This window comes from Podarcis raffonei, chromosome 2, assembly GCF_027172205.1.
Source record: "Podarcis raffonei isolate rPodRaf1 chromosome 2, rPodRaf1.pri, whole genome shotgun sequence".
Taxonomy (NCBI): domain Eukaryota; kingdom Metazoa; phylum Chordata; class Lepidosauria; order Squamata; family Lacertidae; genus Podarcis; species Podarcis raffonei.
Window position 1 is genome coordinate 5,660,707 of NC_070603.1, and position 23,980 is coordinate 5,684,686.

The following is a 23,980-nucleotide window of genomic DNA, read 5'->3' on the forward strand; positions in this document are numbered from 1 at the left end:
GGTCTAGAATAAAAGGGCAACTTATTTTTGTTAAAAACAAAATGTGTAGAAATTGTTTGTTCTTTATGTCCCTAACCCAAAAGGTTGGTGGCATGTTGGACTTAAAACAAACAAAATATTTCTAGCTCAGTATCCTCTACACTGCTCTCCAGGGGTTTCAAACAGAAGCCTTTTCTTGTCCTATCTGAAGATGCCTGGGATAAAACCTGGCATGTCTTGATGTTACTGCTGTATGTCTCAGCAAAAGTGTGCAGAAGTAGATGTTTGAAGAGAAGTGGGACCTTATGTGTCTTGCCGTAAAAGTGAACCATTTGCAGGCACCATGAGGCACATGTATTTTTGCAAGTGAGTAGCTCTGTGTCCGGTGAGCTGCAGCCCTACACTCCTGTTGCAACCCAGTGGTGGTCATTTTTGGCAAGAGTGCCCCAAATGAAATTCAACATACAGTGGTACCTCTGGTTGCGAACGGGATCCGTTCCGGAGCCTCGTTCGCAACCTGAGCAGAACGCAACCTGCGTGTGCGCGGGTCGCGATTCACCGCTTCTGCACATGCACGTGACGTCATTTTGAGCATCTGCGCGAGCGGGGAAACCCGGAAGTAACCCATTCCGGTACCTCCAGGTCGCTGTGGGACACAACCTGAAAAGATTTAACCCAAAGCGTCTTTAACCCGAGGTATGACTGTAATGTGACTGGACAGCACCCCATTCGATTTGTGTAGCCCTCCATGCTTTGGGGTGACTTTACCTTTATTTGCTGGCCTCCCAGCACTGGATAAGGCAAGAACTGCATGTTGAAAAGCTCCTTTACTCTGCTGCAACTGGAACAAGTGATGCAATATTGCATAATCTGAAACGTAAATTAAGTGCCCAGGGCAAAGAGTATGGATTTTCCACCAATAAATTTGCATTTCCACCAGGAATTGTGATAATGCAGAGATGAAGACATTTATGGTAGAAAGCTGCAGTGCTGAGTTCACTAACTACGGAGTCTGGTTCATTGAAAGCAGGAAGGCCTATCTTACGGATGCTTAGGACTGTACCACGTGGACTTTGAGGACAGCGTGTTATTGGACCATCTTTGTTCTCTGGGACTGGGTAGCCACTTCCACAGCTTCATTTGCATATCTGCAGACTAAATTCTTCAAATGTGCTCTTTAAAAGACTTTGAAAGAGTCTTCACAGCAGGTGCAGAGTCCTCAGGGGAGGGGTGTTGCAGGGGTGGGTAGGAGAGAAGGTATTTCATGTGATAGTTTATTGTGAGGGGAACTAAATAATTACACAAATTCCCCTTTTGCTCCTGGTACACATCTCTGAAAACCAGGACACACATACATTAGAAGCAAAAGTGACATGCAGCCATTCACATACCTGAAATGCGAAAGGACTCTTGATATGCAGACTCAAACCTTCCTTTGGCTAAAGTGCACTTTGTGCTGTGCTTCAGGTAGTGCTGACAGAGGGAAGGGTGTATGCTGCTGAATTGGAAGGCTCCAATTTAAGGCTCGGTGGGAAATGCACATTGAATTATCAGCACACGTGTCAAATGTCGACGGCCTCCCTCACCTGCCCGGCTTTTTCACAAGTGACAATCGCTTAATGTGTGTGTGTGGCCTTGTCAAGTCCAGCTACAGCCAACTGAACTTCTTTGGGCTGCAGCTAAGCTCTTGAGATTTTCCATTTGATTTATGTGTTTTTCTATACCACATTAAGTGCCATAGATTCCCTTAAGGAATCCTTAGGAACGATGGTTTTGTGTGGCACAGCAGAGAGCCTTAGTTCCAGGGAGAGGAACACTTTTTGTCCTGAGAGCCACATGCACTTCTGTGCAGCCTTCCTGGGGCAGCGTGTTGCTGGTGGGTGGGGACCAGAAGTAAAAAATGTGTGGAGCAACAGATGCAACTTTTCCCCTTGTAAGACAGGCTATGTTCCTGCTCCACAAAAACCAACAGGCGTGTCTCTATTCAGGCAAGTGAGTGGCATCGTTGCAGTTCAAAGACACATTCCAGTCTGGCAATGTCCAGTCTGGCAAAAGCAACGGGCTGGGTGCCTAGGGAGAGTCCTGAGGCCTGTAAAAGGCTTGCATTTGCCTCCTGGGTCTGAGGTTTCCCCCAACCCTCTCCTGTCCTAGAACTAAACAATGCAGCAAAGAGCTGTTAAGCCTCTTTGAAGGTTTTTGCAAGAAGTATCGCATTTGTGAGTCAACACTGAACACACCTAACCCAGTTCACAGCAGGCCCTACCCACATTGCCTTTAAGAGTGCATAAACCATACAAAACATATTACCGTAATTTCTGCTCACTGATTACCCACTGAGCGCCACTGTTCTTTACCTGTCATATTCCGTTTAAAAAAAGACAGACCAGCCATGTTTTATAAACAGCAAACGCTTGTTGTTTCAAACCGCTTACAAGTTGTCAGGGAAATAAGTGCTCTCTACAAAAGAATAGTAACAAAGCTCTTGCCATGGCCGACTGACCGGCAATTGCAGGGACAGAACCCGGATATCCCTGGCCCCTGGAGCCGCCTCAGTTCCTCCGGCCAGCCCAGGGCGTAGGACACACACTCGAAACAACTCCCCGATGGTAGCATGCAGTATTTACAGGCTGATTTCTGATAGGTGTGTACGTGGTTTTTAAAGGCAGGGAGCTGCCATCCACTGCCCAGTGAAGTGCTTGAGGAGCCTGGAGCAAGGGGCGGCGGGAGAACCGAAGGCAGGTCAGCTGGGCCTTTGGGGTAGGAAGGGGGCTTGTGCATGAGATAGGAAGCAGGAAATGGTGGGGTGGGGTTGGCTCTAGCCCTGTGCCTCCCTCCTCAAAAGAGAATCTGTGAGTGATGCAGGTGGGCATCACTGCCAAACAGCAACGCTGGCTGGTACTCGCCCACCCCTCCCAGGCAGACTATGGAAGATCAAGGCCTCATGCAATTACAGCAGAGAACTCCAGGGAGGGTGAAGAAGAAGAAGAAGAAGAAGAAGAAATTATCACATTGTGGCTTTACAACTGATTGTTATCCCACCAGCTCCTCGACAGAGGAGGAGTGGATGTGCACTGAAAGGAGACAAAGCAGACGCCTGGACTGTGGCTCTAAGGAGATGCATTGCTCGTTCCTTACAGGCTTCTCTTCTGTGCCAGGGAAAAAGTTGAATATTATATCCCCTGGTCTCCGGAGGCTGCAACTTTTTCAACAACAGAAGGGTGGAAAAGGAGTGCTTCATCTTTTCTCCATTGCCTGTTCCCTACTCAAAATTGTACTCTCCTCCCACCGAAAAACATGCTTCCTCCACCTGCCTCCTCCACCCGTCTCCTGTGGATCTGGAACCCCCATCACTGGAAAAGCAGCTGGGAGAGCATTTTTAGTGCAGCCAATTTGCAAATGATTGTGCAAACCTGCTGCTCCCCTATCCAAAATCATACCCTCCCAAATCTGCTTTAAATATCTGAAGTGCAGTAGGATTGCAACTTGCACACATTTAACTTGGACGATCGCAGCTTTATGCACTTGGCAGCTGATATCATACAAATTAAATGCACAAAAGGCAGAAAATCCTTTTAAGCTCTCAGACTTTCTCATTGGGATCCAAGAAGGTCTTGTGAGATCCTGGACAGCCCCACAAGATCTCGCACCGTCTCCTGAAGGTAAAATTGCTTGCGTGATGGCGTTTCCAGGGGGTTGTTTTGACAAGACACAATTTTGGCTTTATGTGCTACCCCCTGGAAATTAAACCGTGTGCAAGACATGATTCTACTATATCAGGACTTTATTACACGTTTGTGTAAAATGTGCAGTTTACCTCTCAGGTTCCTAGGAATTAGGAGGGCTTCCACTTCACAGAAGCCAAACTGGGAGAGAAGAAGAGGAAGGAATTTGGGGCAGTTCTTACGGTTACTTTGGAGCACGGCTTTGCTAATAGGGGCATCAAATCTCATGGTGCTCACAGGAGCAATGTCAGGCAAAGGCCATGTAAGCCTCTCCTATTGGCCTTAGCCACGCCTGTGAGTGATGATGCTGAAAAAACAAGCATCTCCCCTTTTCAGGAGAATATCTTGAGGTGGAAAAGCCACTGTGGGGTGGCCTCTATGACTGCATGTGGATGCTGTCTGACATTTCACAACCCATCATTCACCTCTTGGATTATGCCACATTTTCCCACTGCCATGAATGGAAGGGGAGGAAAAGATGGAAGAACTGTTTCTAGACTGCTACTTTAAACTACAGGTAAGGGAATCACATTGTTGAATACATATATCTCCCTGCATACAGAAACAAAACATGAAGAAGCATCATAATCTAGCCTTCTCCACACTAATTTTCTATATGAGGGAAATTCCTTTCCAATATGTTTAACTATGCAATTCTTCTACCCCTGCAACTTGAAGTGGTTCAGCCCAGGGGACAGTTAGACCCCCCCCCCCAACTGCTGCATATGGCTGTGTGTGATGCATCAAAGCACCTGCACAGTCGCCAATGCCACAAAGCTCACATGTCATGACTTCACCCACTGCAACTGCAAATCTGAAAATCTACTCACAGACCACACCCATTCCCACAGCAGACATTCATGTTCCTCAGCAACCCCAATCATATTACTTCTGAACTGGCCTACAGCAAAGCATGAGAACGACGCCCAAGTCCTTTCAGCAAAAGCCCACAATCTTGTCTTTCCGCTAGTAATCCATCTACTCCATCTTAGCAGGAAAACTGATCCTGGTGTTGCTCCCTGCTAAGCCTCCTTTGTCCTTAACAGTAGCCCTGCTCACCTGGAGTCAGAAAAAGAGAATCACAGCCCTTTCTCCACCCCCTTTTGTGTGCACACACGCACAATTGCCTCTCTCCTGGAGATGCCCGAAGCCCAAATCCCTCCCCCAAAAACAATGGACCTGGGATGAGAAGCTACCAATGGAATTTACCCTGCAAGGACGTTATTGTGGCTCTCATTAACCCAAAGCAAAGGTGAGCGAGAGATTCCACCGTCCTGGGTCTAGGAATCAGGCAGCTGTGGCTGTGTCTGGGGTTCCATGGATAGCACCTGTATACCAGGGCAGGACCTGTATACTGTGGGGCTGAGCTGGGAGGGGAGGAAGAGAGGAAGGCTTAATACCAGGCAATTGTCGTGACTCGGGAGGAGAAGGAGGCCCTATCCCGTTTCCCTGGCTGCCCGGCCCAGGGAGGGTCGGGAGGTGCCCGGCCAGGAGGCCTCAGTAGCTGTCCTTAGCCCAGGGCCGGTTGCGCTGCCAGTTCCTCTCGTTGTGGTTGTGCTCTGTCTCGCGCTCCAGGAGGCGGTCCTGGGAGTCGTGGCCGTTGGTGCTGTGGAGGCCGCTGTTGTGGTTGCGGTGAGGCTGGTACAGGTCAGTGTAGGCATCCGAGTACTCTTCCTCCAGGTGCCGGGAGCTGCGCTGAGAGGCCGCCGTCCAAGTCTTGCGGGAGGCGTCGCTCGCCTCGTCCGACTGCATCAGGCTGTCGTGCTCCACCGGGGAGCGTTCGTTGCCGCGCTCGCCCTGCGAGGCCTGGTTCTGGAGTGGGGAACCGTAAAGCGGGTCACAAAAAGCACCCAGGGACACAGCGCCATCTGGGGGCGCATAGCGCGTCTGGGCAGGGCCCATGAGACAGTTACAGTCACTCACACTTAAATCCCATTGAAACATTTCAAACTAAAAATGGCAACCTTGAGCCAATGTACCAGGAAGCAATTCCCACTGGGTATGGTAGTCAGGCATGGAATTGTGTTGCATCTCGCACAGCTAGTTCCAGTGGCACTTAAGGGTGACTTATTTTATTTGGCCTGCCATAAGGTTGAGGCTTCTCCCCCTAACCCTCCCCCTCTCAGCAATTTTCCCCATCAGAATCAACAGTCAGAGATTATGGGACTTGCAGTCCCAACACCTGAAGGACCACAGCTGCCCGCCCCTGCCCCAATTGTTAGGTTATTTGTACCTGCAGGCCTGGAATGGCAGTCGAAGGTGTGGTGAGGTTTTGGCCGCCGGCAGCATGCGCAGGGTGGTGAGTTGCCCGCCAGTATACTTCCAGGTAGTCTGCCAGGTGTTCACAAGCATCCTCCAGCTGGTTCTCGTCCAGGATCACATCAAAGAGTTCCTTGGGGGAAAGGGATGAGGCGCAAGGGTGAGAAGAGGGAGGGAAAGGGATCAGTTCCTCAGAGACCCAGGCACAGAGGGCAGAGAAGTGGGCAGGGAAGAATATGAGGCTTGTAGTGTTGCGTGGAGAACGTAAGCAAGTACCGGGCGGCCTGGCATGGTGTATAGCAAGGGCACAGAAGTGCCACCTTCAGCTCCAACCTTTAAATGTTCTCCTCCAAATTGGAGGGTGGTGGACTGCAATCTTAAGGTTGTCTGTTAAATGAGGCAGGAGCACTTCTTAATTTGTAGACGAAAAAGCTCTGCAAAGGAATCTCTGCCACTCGTCCTGGAAGGATGTTCCTGAATTCTAAACACATAAGGCCAGATTCAGTTTGCTCAGGGACGTGGGAAAGGCGCTCTGCACATGCTCAAAGGCACGTTTTACCATATGAGACGACTTCACATGAGTTTCTTAAAAGACAGAGTGTGGCCATCGATGGCGAAAGCACTTGCCTGGGGTTCCTTCTGCCATTAAGAGCAGAACCAGGAGGTGCTGAGTGGAGGAAGTCAAGTTACAGGAGGCACAGAAGGAAAGTGAAGAGCCAGACAGAGCCCAGGGCAAGGCAGAGGCATGTCACACACAGAGAGCCAGACAGACAGACAGACAGACAGACAGAGAAACTCACTGGAGGACACTGCACAAGCTTGTCAGCTGCCATCATCTGCACGTTGAGATGCTTCACTTGTGACTTCCCCCTGGACTTGATAAGCCTCTGCAGCACCTTCCAGAAAAAAATAAAATTAGAAGAGGACACAGCTACAGAGCTGGAAGGCTCCCAGCAGGCCACCTAAAGCGGGCGGGAGGGGTGCATTGGCTGAGATGACTGAGCTGTGAAGCAGAATTTACTATGAAACTATGACATGGTCTCTCTCAGCCTCCTCCCTCCACCTCTGCAGCTCCTAAAACTTATGAAGCCACCGACTGGCAGAGCCATGGGGCTAGAAGAGGCAGCAGGGAAGCCCAGGCTTTCAGACAGGGAGATGCGTGGAATTGAACCAGGAACCTTCTGCATGCAGAGCAGCTGCTCTCCCACTGAGCTATGACACTTCCTGTAATCCTAAATGGCTTATGGGAGTACCATTAATCCCACACACTCTCATGGGAAGACTGCATGCTACATGGGTCACCTGACACTGACATTTTCAGTGAGAAAGTTCCCGCGGTTGCCACGGCCACCCAACAAATGAACCTCATATGGGGAAAAAAGCAAACATCAGGAAATCCAAGCACACATTTCCCATGTACAATTGCTGCCGTCCCCACAGCATGAAGCTCGACCTGGGCAACCATCTTGGTTAAAGAGAAGACCTTCTGTGTGTAGTAAAGGTAAAAGGGTTGTGGGCCGGTGTGGAAAGTGAGCCAACCTTGTGTTTTTCTTTCGGCCAGCAGCTGGAATTAGAGTGGCCAGGTCTTCACTCAGAGACCTCCCTTGTATCTTCAAAGAACCAGAGTAAGAGAGCAGCAATTTTCTCTCCTCACCATGAGTGGACTTTGGTAATATGGCGTCCTGTGTGAGGAGAAAATGTGGTGCCCCCACCCCAAGTTTCTTATTTTCACAATAATTCCTTTTGGTACTTTGAGTAGGTACCAGTATAAATATAGGTATATTAATGATGATGATGATGATGATTTTGCACCCCTCAGTTCAGCGCCCTGTGTGGGGGAACCAGCCACACAGTCTTAAATCGAGTGCTGCTGCCACTTCACTGCCCGGTTCCCCCACTGGCACCTGTTGGGCAGCACAGCTGGATTCCTTCTCAACAACATGCAGAGTCAGAGTTGGGTTTCAAGGTAACTGGGTGCAGCGGTGGTGAATCTCTGGGTTGCAATCTGGCCGTCCTAGCAGAAACCAAACCCTGAGCTGAAATGTTAACTTTGCAAAGTGGGGATTTCAGGGAGGGGGTGTATATATAACTCTTTTGGTAAGGTTTTAAAACAGGACCGTGGGACCTGCTGTCCTCCAAACATCGCTGGACCTGAGCTCCCATCAGCTCCAGCCAGCATGCCCAATAGTCAGGGATGGGGGGAGCATAATATTTGACATCCGGGGGGCCCTAAGCGCCTATCCCTGTTCTGAACATGGTCCTGCCCATTCAGGAAAATGTGGGGTGGGCATAAACTAAGCAGAAACCAGCTTACCTAGTGAGCTGGGGAGCAGCCTAGAGACGGGAGGAATCCACCTCTCACTGCAAAACTAGGGGGTAGCAGCTGGGAGAGCTGAAAGGGGCTTCAGAAAAACTGAGAATGATTCAGAGGAATCCCCTTTGTCTCTGAGGAGCCTTTTCCTCCCCTGCTTACCTTTGGGGAAGAGACCTTGACGTAGACGATGATTGGGGCCAGCGAAGTTTTGGCCAGTTGTGCTGGGTGGTTGATGGTGTCCGCATCCAACACAACCAGCTGCAGCGACTTGGCCAGTTCAAAAATTCGCTCGATCTCGCTCTGGACTTCAGCTGGGAAGGAAGCAGAAGGACAGTTGGCTGGATGCCCCTTTGAATAGGCAGGAAAGAAGGCTGTGTCTGCCTCCTGCCTCAGGCATCTCTCTGGCATCCACACACACTTGCCTCCCTGGAGTCTCACCTCCACAGCTCCTCACCACCTTTGAAACTACCGTTTTTACTGTAGGCTGGAAGAACTACTTATGGTAAGCTTCCTTCTTGTTTCTAAAAGGATTTATAATTGCCTGTTCAGGTCTCTAGACCCTAAGTGTCTGGGATGTAGCATTGGTGAAAGTTTCAGTTAGGATAGCAGGATGGCAAGGCTAGGTTCAGAGGACACAGCTCTGTGCTCTCATCATTTGGGCATTGTCACAGCAGTATCTACTGCCTTAGCCAGCTTCCTCACTCTGCCCAACAGCAAGGCCCTTCTCTGGGTGCAGCGCAGGGACAGGAGCTTGTGGCCCTCCAGATGATGGGAGTCAATCACATGTAATCCTAGCTGGGAGTAAGTCCCATTAAACTCAGCAGGACAAAGCTTCTGAGTAGACAAGTATAGGACTGCCCTGTAAGGGACAGGGAGCTACACTCCAGAACTTCCTTATTTCAAATCCTCCAATCTGCCAAGGACTAATCAGGTGACATTGGGAAGGTTTGCTACTTTCTCCCAGCCTTTATCTGAAATTCTATTGACCTATCCTACAGGGGTTTTGATGTATGTATCCTACAGGTAGTGATGTATGGAAGTGAGAGCTGGACCATAAAGAAGGCTGATCGCCGAAGAATTGATGCTTTTGAATTATGGTGCTGGAGAAGACTCTTGAGAGTCCCATGGACTGCAAGAAGATCAAACGCATCCATTCTTAAGGAAATCAGCCCTGAGTGCTCACTGGAAGGACAGATCGTGAAGCTGAGGCTCCAGTACTTTGGCCACCTCATGAGAAGAGAAGACTCCCTGGAGAAGACACTGATGCTGGGAAAGATGGAGGGCACAAGGAGAAGGGGGTGACAGAGGACGAGATGGTTGGATAGTGTTTTCGAGGTTACCAGCATGAGTTTGACCAAACTGCGGGAGGTAGTGGAGGACAGAGGTGCCTGGCGTGCTCTGGTCCATGGGGTCACGAAGAGTCGGACACGACTAAACGACTAAACAACAACAACAACAACAACAACAGGGGTTTTGCAAGGATTACAAGGTAACACATCTGAAGTGTTTTGGGCATTTGAAAGCACTATATAAATGCATGGTTCATTCATTATTATATTGTCCCACTATTGCTTCTAGTCAAGCTAATTGTGCAGGTTTTTTTATGCCATACAATGCCCTGCAAAACCTGTTTTCCAGAAGTGAAAATGAGATAAATAACTATCCCACTTAGAAACCAGTTTCTAAATGAATAATTGTCCCTTTTCAGACTTGGTGGGTCTTTGAGATTATTATTACCCTTCCCTGTAAGCTTGGGAAATGAGCAGGAACCCATTCTGAAAATGCTGTGAGAGGTATATAAATAACAGCAGTGTGTTGCCTCCTGCAGGAAGTGGTGAAATGCAAGACACCGGGTACATTCAAGGAGAATGAGGAGGCTGCTTCAGGTGAACTGACAGGATCCAGTTTTATAGTACAATGTCAACGTAAGGAGGGGGAAAACACTTTTAATTCTGCTAATGTTACTCATTTTTACAGGGTGACACTGAGATGCAGCCACATGACGCTTTCGCACTGTGTCTGCATTCTGCGCAAGCACATTCCCACATGTGCAACTATAACTGCACAGATTTCGTGCAAGAAAACAGCATTAGGGCACTTCACTCAATTGTGCCGTCTATTTCTTTTCACCCCACCTGAAACTGTATGTTTACAAGAACAGATAATCTAGTTCAGTACCGTCTGCATTGACTGACAGTGGCTCTCCAGGGTTTCAGACAAGCAGATACCGTATTTTTCGCTCTATAGGACGCACTTTTTCCCCTCCAAAAATGAAGGGGAAATGTGTGGTGCGTCCTATGGAGCGAATGCAGGCTCCTTGGCTTCAGCAATAGCATCACGAAGCCTCTGAAGCGCAGAGGGAGAGCTCCCCCCGCACTCCGGAGGCTTAGCGTTGCTTTCGCTGAAGCCGCCTGAAGCCCCCGGAGTGCAGGGAACTCCCACTGTGCTCCGGGGGCTTCAGGCAGCTATGTGCAAGCCTTCAGAGCGCAGCAGGAGTTCCCGCCGTGCTCCGAAGGCTTGCAGATAGCCGCCTGAAGCCTGGAGAGCGAGAGGGGTTGGTGCACACCGATCCCTCTTGCTCTCCTGGCTTCGCTTCGCTGGAGAGGCACTGCACAGTTTTCCCTCTCTGCACAGCGCCCCTTCAGCGAAGCGGGAGGAGAAATGGAAGGGGCTCTGTTTGTCCTGCCACTTCGCTGAAGGGGCGCTGAGAAGAGAGAATTATGGTCCGGTGCGTCCTATAGAGCAAAAAATACGGTAATTCTTAGCCCCACCTGGAGATGCCAGGGGTTGAACCTGGGGCCTTCTGTGTGCAAAGCAGAGGCTCTACCACTGGACTGCAGCCTGTTCCCAAGAGGGATACATAGAAGGTCTGGTCTCTGCCCAGGAGATTTTAAAACTGTGTTTCCCCTGTTGTGCTCAGACAAGCAATGAGAGCATGACAGCAACATATACACAAACCAAAATGATCTCTCCCCCCCCCCCAAGTTTTAAAGTTAATAGTTTCTGCAGGCATTTCTGAATCCTTGAAGAGCGAAGCCTGTATGCTTTCAGGAAGCTTGCACCCAGGGCCTTCTATGGATTGCGGCCTTTCAAAGCAGGACCCTGAAATCTACTGATGGGTGAGCAGAAAGAAAGAGCAGGAGGTGGCTGTGAAGGAAACAGTGCTGTGAATTCTGCTTAGAAACTTGCACAATTTGCATCCAAGAGCGTTGCTTGAGACCTACCCACACCAAGAGGAAAATCTAGACTACCTTTCTCCCTGGCACACTCATTTTCTATAAGCAGGGAATCTGGGATGCAAGACCAAGGAACGCCATGGCTATGCCAGACAAGCTGCTCGCCTGCCAACTCCCATTGCCCTTATGGGACCTGCTGGGACTCACCGATACTGGACCGGGTTGTGGATCGCTCAATGATGGCCCGCTTGCCTGGGTTGTTCAGCACTGAGCGCTTGGCCAGTGACAAGTCAGCTGTGACCCGTGTGATGGAGATTCTGAAAGACAGGATGACAGGCGACAAGACCATTACCCAACCAAGAAACTGAAAAAGAGACAAAAGGAAAAACTGATTGATAAAATAGTGGAAGAGGGGAGAACTTTAGATAATCCTGAGGAAATTAAAAAGTGTTTTACAAAATATTATAATAAGCTATATAAAGCAGGAAATGAGACAGAGGTTGAAATAAAAGAGTATTTATGTGGAAAGGATATACCTAAAATTAAGAAAGAAAAGATTCAAGAGCTAAACTCCCCAATAACCACGACAGAGCTTCATCAAGCGATAATTAAGATGAAACTGGGAAAATCCCCAGGCCCAGATGGTCTTACCGCAATACATTACAAAAAATTAGAGGAACCACTATTATCACCTATGAAGACACTCTTAAATAGAATACTAGAAGATGGGAAGATTCCCAACACCTGGAAACAGGCGCACATAGTAGTAATCCCAAAACAAGGACGAAATAAAGAGTTTATAATCAATTATAGACCAATATCATTACTAAATAATGATTACAACATCTATGCACAAATATTGGCAACAAGATTAAAGACAGTTTTGCAGGATTGTATAAATAAAGAGCAGGCAGGGTTCTTGCTGGACGGGAAAATGAGTGACAATATAAGAACAGTGATTGATATGATCGAGTATTTAGACATGAAACCAAGTAAGAAGGTAGCCTTTGTTTTTGTGGACGCGGAAAAGGCGTTTGACAAAGTATCATAGAAATTTCTAAAAATATTATTAGACCAGATGGACATGGGAGACCAAATTACAAGAGGGCTAAAAGCAATTTATGAACAACAAGAAGCAAATATAATAATAAATAATGACACGACTGATTATTTTAAAATACAGAAGGGCACCAGACAAGGGTGCCCACTTTCACCTTTATTATTCATTTTGGTTTTGGAAATATTAAATCAAGAAATCAGATTGGATCAAGAAATAAATGGAATATCCCTAGGAGAGAAAATATACAAAATAAGGGCATTTGCAGATGATTTAGTCTTAATGGTGGAAAATCCAAAGGAAAGCATAGCAAAGGCTCTAGAAAAAATGGGAAACTTTGGAAGGGAAACTTTTGAATAAAGAAAAAACGAAACTAATGGTAAAAAACATGGGAGATCAAGAGAAAAAGGAACTGGTAGAAAAATTTGGATTACAAATTGTAAAAAAAGTGAAATATTTAGGAATACAAATAACAATGAAAAATATAAATTTGTTTGAAGATAATTATAAAAAAATTGGGAAGAAACAAAAAGAGAAATGGAAACTTGGACAAGATTTAAATTAACACTCTGGGGTAGAATTTCGGCTATTAAAATGAATATCTTACCAAAACTTCTGTTCCTTTTTCAAATGATTCCCATAATAGGTAAAGATGATTGTTTTAAAAAATGGAAAGTGGACCTAACAAAGTTTATATGGCAAGGCAAAAAGCCACGGATCAAACATAAATTATTAACCGACATAAAAGAGCGGGGAGGTTTTGGACTCCCAGACCTGAGACTATATTACGATGCGGCATGCTTTACTTGGATCAAGGATTGGATCAAATTGGATAACGGTGACATTTTGGATTTGGAGGGATGGAACAGCAGATATGGTTGGCATGCCTATCTAATTTATAACAAAGTGGCAGTCCATAAAGAATTTCTAAGCCACGTAATTAGAAATGCATTATGCAAGGTCTGGGTGAGACATAGAAGGTTGTTAGAACCGAAAACCCCATTGTGGGTCTCACCGCTAGAAGTAATATCGGTTAAAAATAAAAATACTATAGGAAGAATGGCAACATACCAGCAGCTCCTAAAGGAAGAACAGGGCCAATTAAAACTAAGACCATACGATGAGGTGACCCAATACTGTACCACATTCAATATTCAACCAGGATAAAGTAATAGGATTTGAAAAAGAAGAATCAAATTTACAAAAAGTATTATTACAAAACTCAAAAAAATATATATCCAAAATGTCTAATTTATTATTAGAATATGAATTAAAGGATGAAGAAGTAAAAGAAGTTATGATTAAATGGGCATGTGATATAGGATATGTAATTCAGCTGGACCAATGGGAGAAATTATGGAAATATGATATTAAATTCACGGCATGTTATACAATAAGAGAAAATTTTATGAAAATGGTGTACCAATGGTACTTAACTCCGGTAAAATTGGCTAAAATTTACAAATTAAAATCGAATACCTGTTGGAGATGTAAAAAAGAAATAGGAACAATGTTTCACATGTGGTGGGAATGCTGACCTATTAAACAATTCTGGAATGAAATCTATGAAGAACTCAAAAAGATGTTTAAAATATCTTTCAGTAAAAAAACAGAGGCATTCCTTTTAGGTTTAATTACAAATGATATCCCCGAAAATCAAAGGAAAGTATTCCTTTATGCAACAGCAGCTGCCAGGATGCTTATAGCTAAAAACTGGAAAGGCAGAAAAATTCCATCAGTGAAAGATTGGCAAATTAAATTTTGTGAATACATAAATCTGGCAAGACTCACAGCTTACATAAGGGGACAATCGGACCAGAAATTATTAAAAGAATGGGGTTGTGCTAAAGAGTATATGAAAAAACATTGTTCTGGTGTAAGTATATTGGTATGTAATGAATGATGCTTTACAGGGTTAAAGAAAAAGAAAAATGGTGTAAAAAAAAAGTACAAAGGTGGAAGTAATCTAATTAGACACAACAATACAGTAAGAGTAAATTTTTTGAGGTCTTAGAACAAAGGAAGGAAGTCAATTTGTGTTTATGTACGTAATGATATGGTTTTTTCCTGTAGATGTGTGCTTTTTCGCTTTTGTTTAGTTTAGTTTTGTTTCCTTTGCTTTTTTTTCCTTTTTCTTTTCTGTTTTTTTTTAATATGTTCCGGGGTTTTTTGTTTGTATAGTATTATTTTGGATTCAATGTTTGTAATTTTTATTATGATTCTGCATTGAAAATAAAAAAAATTATTAAAAAAAGACCATTACCCAACACTCGCTAGTGGCACAGGAACCAGGCAACAGGTGGGGGTCGAAATTGCTCTTCATTTCAGAATAGTGCCTTACCTGCCATCGAATCTGTGCTTGAGAAAGTCAAAGAGAGCTTTCTGCATCATGTCTGTCACCTGAAAAGAAAGGACAAAGGGCAAGAGGGCAGCGGTGCTGGTCAAATGACTACCACAGCCAGGAATTTTTGTGTGACATGGGAGCTATTTAGTGCTGGTACCCGCAGCACTTTTAGGAATATACGAGTACTGGCAGCTCGTCTTCCCCCCGCCCCTACCAAAAATGCACTGGCTACAGCCATATTTCAGAATGTGGGTTTGGGGCAGAGTTTTGTCCCTTCCACGTTCCCATACCTCATATCCTTTCAGGGATGGCCCCACCAGCACCACCGGCCTCATGGAGGGCACGACATCGTAAGGTGGGATGTGCTCTGTCTGTAAAAAGGAGGGTGTGTCACAAAATGGCTTTTCCCTTCCTCTGCAGCCCAGAAAGTAGGAGAAAGGAGAGCAGTAATGACAAAGTGGGGGCTCTCTCCATTTCAATCGGAAACGCATATACGCAATCCCAATGGATGATGCGGTATCAGATACCACCCCTATATCCCTTTTGCTTTGCTACAATATCATATCAGTATCAACAAGCTACGAAGTCCTTGCAACAGGAAATGGCCTCACCTGCTCAGCCCCAGCCCCTCTTCTCTGCCCTACACTGCCACCTCCTACTGCACCCACAGCAGCCACCCAAACCGCTACATGTGGGCATTTTTCTGGGTGGCTGGGAGTAAAACACTGAAAGGGGAGAGGAAGCTAGTTTCTCACCAAAAAATGGGAAGAATAGAACCTGTACACCCCCCTCCCTCTTTTAAATGAAAGCTGGGAATCAAGGAATTATGGCTAGACTAGGGACAGCAGTTGTCCCCTCCTTCCTTGGACACGGGCCACCAGCCTTCCCCTCCTCTCATATTTTTATGCTGAACATGGGGAGGAAGCCCAATCAAAACCAATTAAAAAGCCTGCTGCCTTTGTATCCTGGTCTACATGGGGCAAAATACTTCCCAGCACACATTGAGGTGGCCCTGTGAGGGAGGAAGACTCCCATCACTGCAGGTGCTCCAGCCAAAGGCAGCCCCACCTCAAATGCCATTCTAGCATGAAATCCACTCTATTCAAAGTTAGGTTGCACACACACGTATGTGCAAAGCACATTGGAAGCACATTCCGCGGGGGCCCCTCAAAGAATTCTGGGCACTGTAGTTTGTCGAGATTTGCTGGGAATTGTAATTCGGAGGTAAACTACAGTGCCCAGAATTCTCTGAGGGGAAAAATGTGTTTCGAATGTGGTTTATAGGCATACTGGAAATGCAGCCTTGGACAGGATGGCCTCATAGTTCACCCCGTCCTCCGCTTGTAGGTCTGGCTAGCGGGGAAAAGACACAGCAGAGAAGAGGGTCATCCCAGCATTGAGTCCTTACCTGCTTTTGCTTCTGTTTGGCTTGTTGGGGGGAAAAGAAAATACGGGGTTGTCAACAGTAAGTATCAGCAAATGAACAAGACTACAAGGAGGACAAGGGGCCCTGCAGTTTAAGAGCTTTAATCCCTTGGGAGTTGGAAATAGGGTGGGGGGGTGTCTGCCTTCCTGTTTCCCCTTCTCCCCGGCCTCACTCTCGCAAGGCATCTCTGGCCTCACTGTTGTGGCTCCCCCTGCAGCACAGCACCAAGTGTGGCACCGGTTGTGCAACCCTAAAACAACCTCTGATTTGCCAGATCATGTGACAGGGCAGGGACAAAGTAAGCCTAGGCCAGGCATGGCCAAACTTGTCCCTCCAGCTGTTTTGGGACTACAACTCCCATCATCCCTAGCCAACAGGACCAGTGGTCAGGGATGATGGGAACTGTAGTCCCAAAAGAGCTGGAGGGCCAAGTTTGGCCATCACTGGCCTAGGCCAATTTGTCTTAAAGGGATGCATTTGAAGTCAGCAGTGGCTTATGCATGTATGGCATTAAAAGCATTTGGTGCTCAGGGCATTGCATCCAAATTTTGTGCTAAGGAAAGTGAAATCCAGACATCTCCCACTCCACCCTATTAAAAGATGGCACCAATGCAGGCTAGGGGAATCATCACACCGTATAAGCCCAATTCAAAGCTAAATGTCTGGATGTAGAGGGATTTTATATTTTTTTAATTATTAAATTTGTATACTACCCTTCATCCACAGATCTCAGGGCAGTTCACAACATAAAAATAAAATATAAAAGCAGAAAATGCATGATAAAAACCAGAACAAGAATCAACCAACCCATAAGTCCCCCTCTTTGCTTGGCACTTAAAAAGCTGATAGGGATGTCGCCTGGTGCATCTCTCTAGGGAGAACATTCTATGGTCAGGGATCCAGCACTGAGAAGGACCATTCTCCTGTTGCTGCCCTCTACACTTCCCTCTGAGGGAGGGGGCACACAAATAAGGGCCTAGGCCAGGGGTCGGCAAAGATTTTAGCCGTGGGCCGGTCCGCTGTCCCTCAGACCTTGAGGTGGGTCAGAGAAGCGGCACCAGGTGGGGGGGAGCTGGAAGAAGAGGCGAGGGGGGCAAGTAGTCCTCTTCCCAACCCCCCAACCCCAGCCGCTGCGCTTATCTTCCCAAGGGCTGTCACCACCACCACTGCTGCTTCTCGTGGGTAGGCAGAAGGAGCTTGTCCGCTTAGCTCTCTGGCCCACAGGAGCACCAGGGCAGCGACGGAGGGGAGATGAGCGGCGCAAAAGGCCTGGCTCCAGAGAGGGGCTGCTTAAAAGGGCACCCAGCCAGCTCAGCCCAGCTACCTTCCTCCTCTAAGCAGGGCGGGGAGAAGCCAGGAGGAGGGAGGGAGGAGGCGCCGCTGCAGTGTGTGTGAGGGAGAGGGGGCAGGATGGAACGGCGCAGGGGGGGGGAATGGTGGGGAAAATCCCCATGCCGATCCACGGACAGTCCATGGGCCGGATCCTGAAGGCAATTGGGCCTGATCTGGCCCCTGGGCCTTAGTTTGCCGACCCCTGGCCTAGGCTGACAAATGCAAGGTCTGGGTGGGTTCAGGCAGAGAGAGGCAGTTCTTCCCTTTTGGCCCTGCCTGTCTAACCACCCCTCCAGCAAGATCTTTTTGGTCTCTCTCTGTTTCTCAAGTGAAACTAGCAAGGGGGAGAAAGAGCTGGCATAGGTGAAATGCCTCTTCTACTACAATTCCTTCAAAGAGTGTCTTTGAGCATATGCAAGGAGCCTTCCCCTTGCCACACGTGAAATTCCCAAGACAATAAAAAATCTTTTTGGCTCCAGCAGGTGGTGCAATTTGACACTAGCATCTGGCTTCAGAGCAGTTTATTTTGTCAGAAATTTTTCACCTGGCAAGTACCTTCACTTTTTGGTGCCTGCTAAAAACATTCATGTTTAGGCAAGTCTACCCAAATATGTAGAATGCTGATATGTGTTTTAATCTGCTTTTAGCTTATTGCTGATTTTAATTATTTTCTGAATGTTTCAAATACCTGTTTCGAACTGTTTATATTGATAATTTTATTGTTTTGTTCTTTTTGTAAATTTCTTTGAGGGTTTTTTCCCCTTACAAACAAGCAGTATATCAAATTTAAGAAATAAATAAACCAAACCAAATCAGAATTGTTTCAAACAAAAGTGTGGGTGGGTGTTTTTGCTTTGCTTTTCTGTCTGCAAAAACATGCAGAGATTTCGCCAGTCATTTTCAAGCACATCATTGCTGCCATAAGGGCTAAGATCTTGCTTCTGTGGTTTAATAAAAGCTAAGGTTCTCAGGCGGTTGCATTCAGCTCTCCCACAGAAACACAGCAGCCACTCAACCCTTTTGAAGGTTTTACCTAGTGATGGGGGAGGCGATCGCCTGTTGCTGATGGCGGGATTACCAGATTGCCTAATTGAGGAAGAAAAGAGAAAGTCAGTGTGGCAACTGGAGAGAAATGTGGAGCTCAAACTTGTGTGGATGTGCTTGTTCCGAATAGGAAAGCAAAGTCTGGAAGATTCAGCAGCTGCCTAAAGAAAGCACGCCCTCCCACAGTCCAGTTTTCTCAATGGAACAAGGGCCAGTGCTGTATACTGAAGGTGGCTCACAGGACCTAAGTTAGCACCTCATGTAGCTCTTCATTGATGCTGAACTTAGAATTAGCATCAGTGTCCCTGAACATGTACCGTATTTTTTGCTCTATAAGACTCACTTTTCCCCTCCTAAAAAGTAAGGGGAAATGTGTGTGCGTCTTATGGAGTGAATGCAGGCTGCGCAGCTATCCCAGAAGCCAGAACAGCAAGAGGGATCGCTGCTTTCACAGCGATCCCTCTTGCTGTTCTGGCTTCTGAGATTCAGAAATTTTTTCACCCTGTTTTCCTCCTCCAAAAACTAGGTGCGTCTTGTGGTCTGATGCGTCTTATAGAGTGGAAAATACGGTATATTAAAAACCATGCACCGTATCACACAGCGGTTTGAGTTTAGCTACCAAAGAACTTAGATGGGGGGGGAGGTACACAGTACTACTGCCAGTTTTACAATCTGCCTCCCACCACAGCAAAGCATCACACCCCTTTTCTCTTGCTAGTGTGGCTGACTGAGCCAGAGTTATGTGCCATCCCACCCACTGAAGCCCCTCTTACCTGGCTTTCTGCTCCTGCTTCAGCCGAATGGCCTCCAGCCGCTGTGGGCTGGGGATGAAAGCGATGTCTCCCCCCTCCTTCACTAGCCGCCCGATCCACCAGTCATTGCTGTACTTCTGCAGAGACATCATGGAAGAGGGTCATGAATTAGACTTAAGGCTTCACAGATCTGTAGGGTCAAAAACCCTTTAAAGACACCTTCCTACCATATACAGTGGTATCTCGGGTTAAGAACTTAACTCGTTCCGGAGGTCTGTTCTTAACCTGAAACTGTTCTTAACCTGAAGCACCACTTTAGCTAATGGGGCCTCCTGCTGCCGCCACGCCGCCAAAGCACAATTTCTGTTCTCATCCTGAAGCAAAGTTCTTAACCCGAGGTAATATTTCTGGGTTAGCAGAGTCTGTAACCTGAAGCATATGTAACCTGAAGCGTATGTAACCCGAGGTAGCAGTATAGAAAAAGAGGGAGGGAATGCGAAGTATCTCTCACTTGTTAAACTACTAATGTAAGCGACTGATATATTTTTTACTATTTTTGAATCCTCAAGATGAGTAACAATATGTTAATTTTAAAAAACAAAAAACCAAGCCAACATCTATAAATCTTGCAGTAGCCAAAGATCTGACCCTTCAATACCAGAAGGCTATGGCCAGATTTCAAGTCACATATCAGAGAGAAGAACCACTGGATGTAGCAATCAGAGAATCAGCAGGATTTAATAGATGAGAAGCTAGCACTGTGGAGGAAGTGGGGAGCAGATGGAGCTCATTCACCTGGAAAGGCATCCCATCTAGGAGAAGGAAAACTGAAATTAAACCTTCGCTGCCTTGGGGGATATCTCTGGAACAAGAAGAAGAATAGTACCCTACACAAATCCAGAGTGAAGTTCCTAAAACGGGTGGGTGGCGCCTTGTGAGCCTCGTTCCGCCAAGCTGGTGCTAAATGTCTTGCTTTGCTTTCTGTTTGAATGACATTGGGGGGGGCAGTCCTTATCATTTGTGCAGCACAGGACCACCATACACCACCATATGCACCAGGGAGGTCACTTTGGTGCTATTAACTTCGCCCCCCAGAGGCTCACTCCATTGTCTCCCAAGTCAGATAGATGCCAACAAAAACAGCACTAAATTCAATAGTATCCAATCTAAATTTGGCCCATCTGGTCCAGCGTCCTGTTTTCCACAGTGGCCATGTCAACTCTGATTTTGGTGCTAGTACACAGTCATCAAGACTAGTAGCCATTATGCTCCATAAATTTGTCAAATTCCTTAAATTTAAATTTGTCAAATTCCTTTTTAAAGCTGTCCCATTTGACAGCCATCACTATATCTCTTGGCAGCAAATTCCATTGTTTAACTATGCGCTGTGTGAATAGTACTGATTTTGTCTGCCCTGAATCTCCCCCGATTCAGCACGTGGCATCGTACCTCCAGGAAAAAGAGGTACTACAATTGCAAGCTGTTGCTGACAACTCTATCCCCATCTCCACCCAGGCCCCACCTCTTTGATGTGCAAGAAGTCTTTGGCTTCAAAGTTGATGGCAGAGTCACGCACAGGACATTCCTCATCCAGCGTCCCACAGTAGCTGACATTGGTACGAACAGCAAATGCGACTGGCTTGTTCTGGGGAGGAAAAGAAATCAGAGAGGGAGCCTGTCAGCGCCAGGTCAGATGGGACCTCGTCACTCCCCTCTCAAGAACAAATGTGCAGGATCCGTCACTCTCGGGATTATGCCCAGTTCCAAAGGGTAGCGAGGGCAGTTGATGGGGCAAGGGCCAAGGACCATGGAGCCCTCCACTGAGGAAGCTAGACAAGGAAAAATTCCCCTTAATGAGGTTTGTTAGTTCTCTAGAAAATTCTCCCGACTGAACAAGGTTTGACTCGGCTGTTGGAGTCATCTGAGGAAAGGACTGATGGTCACTCAGTTTGTACATTTACACACACCTGCTCCCGCTCTCGCTGGTTAGAGAGCCCACTGATGGTCTCTCTTCTTGTAGGTGTTTAAAACACTTTATATGCAATCCTGGCAACAGCCCTATAAAGTAGATTCACACGTTGCAGGTAAGGGGAACTTAAGGAGAGGGGGTTGTCTCGTGAGTGTGGGGTGTGAAACACAGAGCAGTCAAATACAGCATTCCTAGAGTGGACATAAAAAGGGGGATATCTGGACCAGCCAGTCGGAACTTCCTGTTTCCTCCTGGGCTGGGACAAACTTCCTCTACATGTGACCAGAGGTGGGCATGACCTCACCTGTGCAGGTAACAAAATAGCACAGGGGATGCAGCCATCACTCTCTCTGACTCCATTCCTCAAAGAAGCAACATCTCCTTAGCCTGAGATGCTCTCTTGGCTTCCAGCCAAGAGAGGACAAAGGAACTATCTCCTTATGGGATAGATTCCACGTGTATATATCTTGTAACTTAAGTCTGCCTTCTGGGATCCATCTGTGAACAGAACATGTGAGTAAACTCTTTTATATTTTTATACAAGACTGTGTCGTATCTATTCTTTTTAAGAGAATACCAGGAAACTTATTTTAGAGGCTTATACAAGCCAGGCAAACCTATCCGCTGTGAAAGTTTAAAAGAGGAATGTTACTCTGCTAAATTGTAGAACTTGTTAACACAAGTTGGGAAGGATATAATCAAACAATATATCCTCTCCTGCCTCCCTGAACATTCCCACAGTGAGTTCATGGCTGCAGCAAGACTTGAACTGAGGGCAACCTATATTGCCATGATATCATACGTGTATGACAACTAATGTAATATGGATTATATAGAAAAGTGATTTATGAGGCCAAATCCTGTATTACATTTAACAGTCTTCAGACTCCCTTGCTTCCTTTGCGCAAGTGACAAAAACAGTTGTGGGAAGCAAATTTGAGCAAGAGAATGGCAGGAGTAGGAAGGCCAAAGCAACCCCTCCCTCCCCCACTCCTCAGATCAAACCCACAGCCTCACACAGTGCTTTTTATTTATTAAAAAATACACAACAACTACGATCAGGAAACTATTGTCTGAATCTGCTATGTAATGTCTAGCTTGGCCCTTAGTGTAGTCATTAGCTGCAGCAACAGAACACGCAGGGCAGCCCAGATGTGTTCCCTCCCATACTGGATTGTAGCCCGTTTCTCTTTTATTCACTAATAAATGCCACCCCATTGGCTTGTGTGTGTTGTGTATGATGCCTTTGGAACACACGGGTGAGGATTACATCAATTGTAATCTACAGAAAGGAGAAGAAACCGCAGTCATGGAAACCAGTGAGCAAAAGGCCAAAAATTGCTCGCTCCCCTGCTCTCTGTGGTCTTCAGAAGCCAAAATGAAGGGCAGATGTGGGGCCACCAAGAAGTCGTTGAAGAGCAGCCCACCCCTGTCATCATGGATCATTTTGAGGTCACTGTTTGGGGGAGGGCTGAGGCGCCGTTATTCTGAAGGCAGATTGGAAATGCACTAGTCCTTTCCAGAATGTTCATGAGAAAGCAGTATGATGTTTACATAAAACTTAAAGATTATTTTCTGCTCCTTACAGTCCACCCCTCCTGGCCCAGGGCAGGGCTGGGGAATCTATGGCTCCTCAGATGTTGTCTTGGACTCCCACTCCCATCAGTCCCAGCCGGCATGGCCAGTGGTTGGAGACGATGGGACTTGTGGTACCAAAATATATGGGAGGCCACAGGTTGCCTCCCTGCATTCAGAGCTGCTGGGGACCAAGGGAAGCTGTTTCATGGACAAAGAGGTCCTCACCCAACATCTGCTTAGCTGAAACCAAGGCTGGCGTACCCTCCCCTGCCAGTACCTTGGCTTTCTCGAGTTGCTGCTGAGCCTGGTTCTCCACTTCGCGCTTCACCCCCTCGCGCTCCTCCTCGAGCGACACGTCGGAGTCCAGCGATGGGCGGCTGGTGTACGAATCAGCGGAGCCCTGAGGAGAAGGTTCAAAGCTCGAGTGAGGTGAGGGATTTGGCCATACTGGAAGTCAGGATGCAGCCTGATTTGAGGAGGCCTGCCAGAGCTTCTCTCTGAGATGGGACTTTTCTTTCTGTAATGGCCGCTGAAAGGAGAGGTACCTCAACCGCACAGTTTCACACTGAATTCTGAAAACCTGTGCATTTGGACTCCACGCACTTTTAGGCTGAGAGCCTTGCAAGTTGCTAAGCTAGGCAGGGGTGGATCTGATATGTGCCTGGATGGGAGACCAGATGGGAAACCACATGCATATGTCCTCCAATTCCATGATGGAAGAAAGAGAGGATAAAAAACTTATTAACCTCTCCCCCACCCCTGTGATGTTTGAGGTTTCCCTGGCAGGGTCAGTATAGTGGGCCAGCCATATCAGAAGCTACAGTGCTAAACTATAGCACCTTAAGGCACTATTCTGTTCAAGGTGTAATAGCCTATAGTCCAGCCTTCGCCAACATGATGCCTAGCAGATGTTTTGGACTACGACTCCATCAGCCCCAGCCAGCGCAGCTGTGACCCCATCAGCTCCAGGATCAAATAGTGGGGCTGATGGAAGTCATAGTCCAAAAGATCTGGAAAGTAGCAGGTTG

The 23,980-nt window shown here is 46.9% G+C and overlaps 1 protein-coding gene across 2 annotated transcripts in view; it reads right to left on the reverse strand.

Annotated features, from left to right (window-relative positions):
- Positions 1-3,742: 3,742 nt before the first annotated feature.
- The window catches only part of CACNB3 (calcium voltage-gated channel auxiliary subunit beta 3), a 35,820-nt gene continuing 15,582 nt past the window's right edge, over positions 3,743-23,980 (reverse strand). For both annotated transcript variants that reach the window (XM_053371586.1, XM_053371575.1), the window contains exons 2-13: positions 23,230-23,352; positions 20,928-21,050; positions 19,427-19,542; positions 18,643-18,695; positions 16,260-16,279; positions 15,142-15,222; positions 14,849-14,907; positions 11,658-11,767; positions 8,434-8,585; positions 6,761-6,856; positions 5,935-6,093; positions 3,743-5,513 (exon numbers count right to left, since the gene is read on the reverse strand). In XM_053371586.1, coding sequence (XP_053227561.1) covers positions 5,199-5,513; positions 5,935-6,093; positions 6,761-6,856; positions 8,434-8,585; positions 11,658-11,767; positions 14,849-14,907; positions 15,142-15,222; positions 16,260-16,279; positions 18,643-18,695; positions 19,427-19,542; positions 20,928-21,050; positions 23,230-23,352 — 1,407 coding nt within the window. In that variant the 3' untranslated portion in view covers positions 3,743-5,198. The remainder of the gene's footprint in view (positions 5,514-5,934; positions 6,094-6,760; positions 6,857-8,433; positions 8,586-11,657; positions 11,768-14,848; positions 14,908-15,141; positions 15,223-16,259; positions 16,280-18,642; positions 18,696-19,426; positions 19,543-20,927; positions 21,051-23,229; positions 23,353-23,980) is intronic.